We start from the raw sequence: 7447 nt of genomic DNA, 5'->3' as shown, positions 1-7447 counted from the left end.
TTTCTCTTTCTTGACCGACTTTCTCTCTCTAAAAAAAAATGTCTCGATTGCTCTCCAAAACCCTAATTCCCCACGGAAGATTCTTCCTCCGTCGTTTCAACGAGCCAACGATTACGCCGACGGCCCCGCCAAACCTCGTCTGTTTCAGCCGCCGCTTTTCATCAATCCCACAAGTCATCGAGCTTGAAATCGATTCTAAAACCGAAGCCGAAGCCGCGATTCTCAAGAAGCTTAACGAATTCGTCCGAAGGATCATCGTTCATAATTCAACTCCAGATTGGCTTCCTTTTGCACCTGGCTCTTCCTTTTGGGTACCACCTCATCAGATTACGGCTACGAAGATCGCGAATTTGGTCGATAAGGTTACTAATCCGTTGACGGAGGAAGAATCTCTTTCTCTTTCGTCTCCTTATGGTTGGCCTTGTTCCTCTTTCTTCATTCCTCCTCCAGGTATTGCTCTAGATGATGGGTCTTGCTTGTTTTTGGTTCTGCTTGTTAAAAAAGATATCTTTTGAGAGTTTCCTCAATGTCTCCCTATAAACCCAATTTATGAGAAAAAGTTGGGATTTTTTGGGGTGATTACGTTTAGATTGTGAAGGGGCTTTACTTAGGGAAGAGAATGTGTGAACATTTAATATACTAGAGCTGATTTTGTTTTGATGTTATGCGTCTCGTTTTCGAAAGATATGATTCAGTTGTTGTTAGGGTTATTTGCTGATATCTGTGGTGATATGTTTGTATATGTCGATGGAAATGTTAAGATGATTCAACATCTACACAAGAGGTAGAAGCTAGCGTGGAGTTGAAAATCCCGGGGAATGAGATGCTGGAAATCAAGCTAGCACATTATCCAGATCCTATTTACTCTTTTAAACCTGAAGACGGTGAGGAGTGACTCGATACCTTTCCAGCACGAGAGAGCAGGTAATAACATTGTAAAGATTTTTTTTTCCAAGTTGATTATAGATTTGAAGTAGCAATGAAATGTGTTCTTGACAAAATACCTTGCGTGTACAGGACAAGCTTGGAAAAACAGATGATGATCGATGATACTCAAGCAGTTTGTACATACAGTTGAAAATCATGGAGTTATATGATCTTTGGGTGATTTTATACCTTGTTTACTATGTTTTATAATTGACTTAATATAATTAGCTTGGGGGCTTCTTCCACTTGCCAGATTTTATGGTGATGCTAACTTGACAATTCCAACAGCCTTTCGAAAACCTATATGAGCATTTTCGCCTGTTATGATTGTTTTTCACCCAATCTTGTTTATTGCTCTGATTGAGGTTAGTAGAAAAGATAGGGTTGCACACTCATGCTTTGATTAATTGCATATAGGGTATGGTTCATTGCAACTATTACACTGAGAAGACCTTGCTCGCCAAGTTCCGATGAAGGAGGACTCGCCCGAGTTTGTGATCATGAACCGTATCTTTTCACAGAGACTTTTCTTATGGGCAGCGCGGTACTGGTTTGTTGTTATAGATAGTTGAATTTGATACTTCTGCATAAGTTAAAAACTATAGTTTTGACCAATTGAAATTAGGGATCAAAGAATAGTTAAGGTTTGGACAAACAGTCATTTATCTCCAATTCTCCATCACATCCTCTCAAGACTCTCAACGATGAAATGTTTCTTTTGAAACACAGATGAACAAACTAATGTTATGGTTAACAAGTACTCTTGCCATTTTGGAAATCTAAAGTTATGTAGAACGGTTCGAATTTGGTCTTATCGTTTTCCTTTCGCACATGAACTTTCGACTCTTCCTCCTTTAACACGGTTCATGATTTACACAACCTTCGCATCCTCTTCCTTACAACGATTATGAGAAACATTTGTCACTGTTTAACGTTCACATTAGATCTTCCCGGCTCCTGCTAATCCTATAGTCATATTTAATTACCTCATCCTCTGTTTTTTAATTGTAACAGCTTCTAACCCTTGATCTGGCTTAGCTATCACGTTTTGAGCTATTGACCAACGAAATCTTCCACCAGATGAAGTAAAGATCGATTAACGCCAGCAAAGAAAAGAGGAAACAGAGGGATTAAAGCCTCTAACATTTAAATTTCTCACTTTGCTCTGTTTAACTCTGTTATGCTCTGTTCTCACTTCCATATCTCTGTTTTTGGCATTAAACGTTTTATAACTGAAGGAACTTATCTTTCAGTGGATTCACTGGGCAGATTGATCCAGCCTTTTCTAATCTTATATCCATAAACAAAACGTTAACGCTTTTGGCTAAATAAAATCATTTTAGTTGATTTATTTTCTCTTGTTTAGAATGACAATTCTTCTCTTTGACAACTATTTGCAAGTAACATAAATGCTTTTATTGAGATACAAATGAAATAGAATATAAATTTATTCTTCGAAATTCACTACCTTGCTCGAGGAACCATTTCGTTGTCTAGATTCACTGTAAGCATTTTCGTCGAGTCATCGTAGTTTTCCTGATCAGTCACTCTACCATAAACAATCTGTTTCAGCTCCATAACGACCTGACTCATCGTTGGCCTCTGAGCAGAAGTGTGCTCGGTACAAGCCAGAGCTATTTCTGACATTTTCCAAGCCGAACCAACGTCATATCTCTCTCTTAGACGCTGATCCACGATTCCTCTAATGTCTCCGTTGGCTAACATTAACCTGACGTGATCACTTATATGCCTCTTCTCTGTTTTTGAGCTTGCAATAGCAGGTTGTCCTGTAATCACTTCAAGAAGAACAACCCCAAGACTATAAACATCACTCTTCTCGTTCATTTGGCGCGTCGAATAGTACCTGTAATTTCAATAATATGTGTCATCCTAGATGAAACATTTGTATTCTTTAGTTTGAAGAAATAGTAATTAATAAGGTTTGTATTACTTACTCGGGGTCAAGGTAACCGATGGATCCAGCGACAACTGTTGAAATCTGACCGCTTCCTTCAACAGAGAAGCTTCTAGATAAACCGAAGTCCGCCATCTTCGCTTGGAGCTTCTCGTTTAGTAAGATGTTTGTTGGCTTCACATCTCTGTGAACTATAGGAGGCTTACAACCATTGTGAAGATACTCTAGTCCTGAATTTGTTTTATAGACAATAAAAACACGCACTTCATTGATCGATTTTCGCATGTTGGATTTAGTTAATTGTCATTACAAGATGAGACTTCCCGAACCTTGCGCTGCATCTAATGATATCTTCAACCTCTCTTCCCAGCTCAAGATAAATGACCTTTTTCCTTCACAAAATGAAACAAAACCAAAGTTCCTCTCTCAGTACAAAATGAAACAAAACCAAAATGAACATATGATTAGTGAACAAAAGTAGAATTACTAATCAACCTGCCAAGAAGTTTCCTAAGTTGTCATTAGCCATATACTCGTAGATAAGCGCCATGTGGTTTATTTCGTTGCAATATCCAACAAGAGAAGTCAGGTTCGTGTGATGAACTCTCATGAGAAGGTCAACCTGAGATTTCAATTGGATTAGTTAGGTGAAAAAGTTTGAAAAAAATTAAGACTAAGACCTTGAAAGGTACAAAACAAACCTCTGCTCGAAACTCTTTGTAACCTTGAGCTGATTCTTCAGAGAGTACCTTGACAGCAACTTGTTCACCATTTATAACACCATGGTATACTTTCCCAAAAACTCCTTTGCCAATGACTCTCTCAAAGTTATTTGTGATATTCACAACTTCTGAGTATTTAAAGTATCGCTTCGCTGTTTCCAACGGTCCATTCCTCACACCAAGTGCACCTATAAGAGCCTCATTTAGTTTATGTCTTCATTGGAAGATAAGTTGTAAAAATAGTACCTCTTTGTTGTTTTTTCTTGAAATGCCGAAACAAAGCTAAAGCCGTCAAAAGAACGATGATGATTCCTACGATTATTGCTACTAATGGAATGATGTATCCATTCTTCTTCTTCTTCTTCTTTGTGTTTGGACATGAAGCAGAGAGACAAAGGCCCGGATTTCTACCAAATCTATAAAGTTACAATGTAGACAGTATAGGAATGATACATTTCAAAGCGCATTGCGAAATTATCGGTTCTAAATCACATTCAAATAAGAATAAGTAAACTAAAATAAAAGGTAGCTTAATGAGTTGCAAACCTTAAGGAAAGAGATCCATTCTTTGATCTTTCAAGCAATTTCGCTGGAATTGTGCCCGTTAACTTGTTTCCTTCAACGTTTCTGCATATACGAATCCGCAGTAACTCGTAAATTCAAATATATCTTTTGCTTCACGGATCAAGTGAAATATTTGCTCTAGTTGATATGACTTACAATTCGGTCAAATTTGGTAAGTTAGCGAGGAAAGCAGGTATTTCTCCTGTTAAACTATTACCTGATAAGTCTCTGTAATGAAACTTGATTATGTTAGTAAGGAAGGAAATCACAACTCTGTATACTACAAAGAGCATCAATGTTAATTACATGTAAAAATACCCACAATTTTTCTAAAGATGTAAGGTTGGAGAAGGCTGGATCGATCTGGCCTCTTAATTCAATGAAAGATATATTTCTGCCAAATAGAGACGTTTATGACAAAACAAAAACAGAGCAAAACAGAACACAACAGAACAGAGAAAAACATAACAAAACATAGCACAACAGAAGAAAGCAGAGTAAAACAGAACAGATTAATATATAAATTTAACACTAACTTACATAGAAACGACTCTTGGATTGGTACTGTTATCACTTTGGATACAGTCAAGACCTTGCCAAGAATGATCAACGGGAACACAAGGATCTCCTTGCCAGTTCTTCTTCACACTATATTTGGCTTTAATCTTCCTCATGGCATCAACTATAAGCGCATATAAACGAAATCAGACAAACTAAAAAACTCAAGAGGAACTTTGTACCATATGAAAAGCCATAATTACCATCTTTTGGATCAGTTGGGATCTGAAGGAACTCATTGACTTGATAGACCTCAAGGGCGTTAATGATCGGTGGAAGTACAAAGTCACCAGCTGGTTGCAAAAGAGAGAAATTAACGGTGACTCCGCCCACGGGATCCGGTGTAGAGAATGTGTCGGTAAGCAAGTACCGAAGCTTAAACGAAGGAGATATTACTTCCTCATTTAGCCAGATGCTGAATTCTCTCGTCTGGTTTCTTTTCAGTACTTCAATTTCAGCAAAATGCATGTATACATAAAACTTTGCGTTAGGGTCGGGCGGTCTGAAACTAAGCGTTAGGTAGAGGCTCTCGTTTCGCGATGTTTCTGCAGTGCTCATGACAGTAGAAGCCGGTTGGTAGCCATTGTTTAAAAATTGATCGACAGTGAGAGATGTATTTAATGTCTTGGACGAAAACAGACTACGCGGTGTCCATATTCGGTCATATATGTCATCTTTGTACCTACACAAATGTGTATAAGAAAACTTGAACGCCAAGAAAAAAGGAAACTGCAAAAACAGAAGTTTCCGTGTAAAATAATCAAAGTTTCTGGTCAAGGTTCACCTTGATGGAAGATCGTCCTTTGCGCCATAATCCAATCTCCGAAGGAGGGTAAGTGCATCATAAGGAGTCACATAAGTAGTGTTCAACAAGAGCCGTATCTCCAAGACAGAAACAAATGGAGTTCCTGCGTTCTTATCAACAACACACACTTGAACATTGTCTAAGAGTGGAATGGTGATTATCTCTTTGTTGAGTATAGTTGTTGCATTGTCGAGTTTAACAGAGTCCCAGAGATTGACTCCTAGATAGAGATCGAACTCGGGTGTTCTTCCAAGATCATCATAGTTCCCGTACATGAAACGAGTTCTGATTAGATACTTGAAACCTTTGCCTCTTGGAGTCCGAACATCGTAACAGTTTCTCTTGCCTTCAGGGAAACTTCTCACGTTCAACAAGTGTCTATCAAAACCACTTGATTGAAACTGAGCTGCAATGCTCTTTCTTGTTCCTGAATCAACAAACGCTGAATCCGAAACATACTTTATGCCGGTAGTCTCATCGTTGTAGCTAGAATCATCAGGTATCCCACAATCTATACTTATAAAACCTGTAACGTTCAGAGAATGAGAGAACGATGTAAGAAGATAAGATAGATGTATGGAAGCTTGGTTTTCTTCAAGATAAGCACTAAGGGAGAGTAGTTTTATTAAAAAATTGTATGCAAATTCTTAACCAAACGATGCACTTGATGTAGAAACGTTTTTTCGAATAAATTTTACATCTTATTCAAAAACAAGAAGAAAGATGTAAGAAGATTATAATCATATATAGTTCTTTAGCATCTGAATATTAAACAGAGCAAAGATTGTTTTAAATTACCAGATTGATCTTGAGCGTGAACAAGAAAGAATAGAAGAGCAAAGCTTGTGAATAAAATCGATGAAAGAGAGATTAACATTGCCATTTACTTTAATTGAACTGCTTTTTCTGGGACTAAGCTTGCTATGAGCAAAGAGCAAATGTTTTATAATAAAAATCATTTGGTCAATAAGGCGTTGATATATATGATTAGTCAACCAACCATCTTCTAAGGTTATTAGTGTTTACCCAATTTTTGGAATTTACAGACCAAGACATAATATATGTCAATTGTCAACGGTTACATTATTTCTACTTATTGCATATTTGCATGGTTTTATTTGGCAAATGATTACCTTAGGGAAGGCGTCTAAGTTCTCTGCAAAAATTTAATTAAGTGTATATTTGAGTCTAATAAAGCGAGGAGACTACATGCATAAAAAGATTTAATTTGAGACTTAAAATATAAGTTGTAACTTTTATTTCTCAAATGTTGGAAAAGAAAAAGTTCAATTTCTTGAGAAAAAAAAGTTCGATTTAATAAATGGTAAAAACACATCTAATTTCTTTTTGAGTTTGTTATTGTATATGCTATAATACCATGCACGCATCAAAAATGTAAAGAGACCGACACTGATATAAAAGATCTCACAACTCACAATGTGTATTTCTTTTAATAATTTGTATATTTTTATTAGAAATCAGTTGAATATCAATGTGTTACGGTGAAATTTTATTAAAAATAGTCAAGGTACTTGACAATAATTTGCAAAACCACATTGGTAGGTGACCAGACACGTTAGATCTTATTAGTAGTCGTCACTTTCAAAGATGTGTTCTTTTAGTAATATATATATATTGGTCAAACTCGTAATTAATTCAGTGAATATATATTCGTAGTTTCATTGTCATTCACAAAATAATCAAAGAGATATTTATTCTTCAAATACTTATTTAACAAAGGAGAGTATTCTGAAATTATTGTATGTTCATCATAGTTCATACAATTTTGGACGCAACTTTTTTTTTTTGAATTTCGGTTTATGATGATCACTTTACAATACTAGCTTGGTAACACAAATCTAGAAGATAAAGTTCTCCAACATGCAATTACTAACCAAATGGTTGTGGTTTCATTAAGATCAAAGATAGATTTTTTGTTGGATGTCAAAGATACAA

The 7447-nt window shown here is 36.4% G+C and overlaps 2 protein-coding genes across 3 annotated transcripts; one reads left to right on the top strand and one right to left on the bottom strand.

The window, feature by feature from the left end:
* Positions 1-1739, top strand: LOC9322302. Of its 2 annotated transcripts, none has more exons than XM_021032985.1 (3): positions 1-450; positions 762-924; positions 1345-1739. In XM_021032985.1, the coding sequence occupies exons 1-2, from the start codon at positions 39-41 to the stop codon at positions 893-895; spliced, it is 546 nt and encodes a 181-aa protein (XP_020888644.1). In that variant the 5' UTR covers positions 1-38; the 3' UTR covers positions 896-924; positions 1345-1739. The 2 variants fall into 2 exon arrangements, with proteins under 2 accessions (XP_020888644.1, XP_002886236.1); XM_002886190.2 differs by lacking the exon at positions 1345-1739 and adding an exon at positions 1018-1256 and having other exon boundaries at positions 2-450.
* A 513-nt stretch (positions 1740-2252) lies between these two features.
* Positions 2253-6437, bottom strand: LOC110230350 (senescence-induced receptor-like serine/threonine-protein kinase). The gene is made up of 13 exons (XM_021032984.1): positions 6290-6437; positions 5471-6017; positions 4890-5368; positions 4669-4810; positions 4451-4522; positions 4285-4356; positions 4111-4191; positions 3811-3980; positions 3544-3752; positions 3338-3464; positions 3172-3234; positions 2883-3072; positions 2253-2791 (listed from the first exon to the last, which is right to left on the bottom strand). The coding sequence occupies exons 1-13, from the start codon at positions 6372-6374 to the stop codon at positions 2392-2394; spliced, it is 2637 nt and encodes an 878-aa protein (XP_020888643.1). The 5' UTR covers positions 6375-6437; the 3' UTR covers positions 2253-2391.
* Positions 6438-7447: the final 1010 nt, after the last annotated feature.

Source organism: Arabidopsis lyrata, assembly GCF_000004255.2.
Source record: "Arabidopsis lyrata subsp. lyrata unplaced genomic scaffold ARALYscaffold_3, whole genome shotgun sequence".
Classification (NCBI taxonomy): domain Eukaryota; kingdom Viridiplantae; phylum Streptophyta; class Magnoliopsida; order Brassicales; family Brassicaceae; genus Arabidopsis; species Arabidopsis lyrata.
The sequence above is the reverse complement of the archived record's forward strand: the minus strand, read 5'-3'. Positions and strand labels throughout refer to the sequence as shown.

Coding starts and splice junctions, on each gene's coding strand:
- LOC9322302 (XM_021032985.1), top strand. CDS start 39: ATGTCTCGATTGCTCTCCAAAACCCTAATTCCCCACGGAAGATTCTTC. Junction 451..761: donor TTTCTTCATTCCTCCTCCAG/GTATTGCTCTAG, acceptor GGAAATGTTAAG/ATGATTCAACATCTACACAA.
- LOC110230350 (XM_021032984.1), bottom strand. CDS start 6,374: ATGGCAATGTTAATCTCTCTTTCATCGATTTTATTCACAAGCTTTGCT. Junction 3,465..3,543: donor ACAAAGAGTTTCGAGCAGAG/GTTTGTTTTGTA, acceptor TTGAAATCTCAG/GTTGACCTTCTCATGAGAGT. Junction 3,073..3,171: donor ATCATTAGATGCAGCGCAAG/GTTCGGGAAGTC, acceptor AAACAAATTCAG/GACTAGAGTATCTTCACAAT.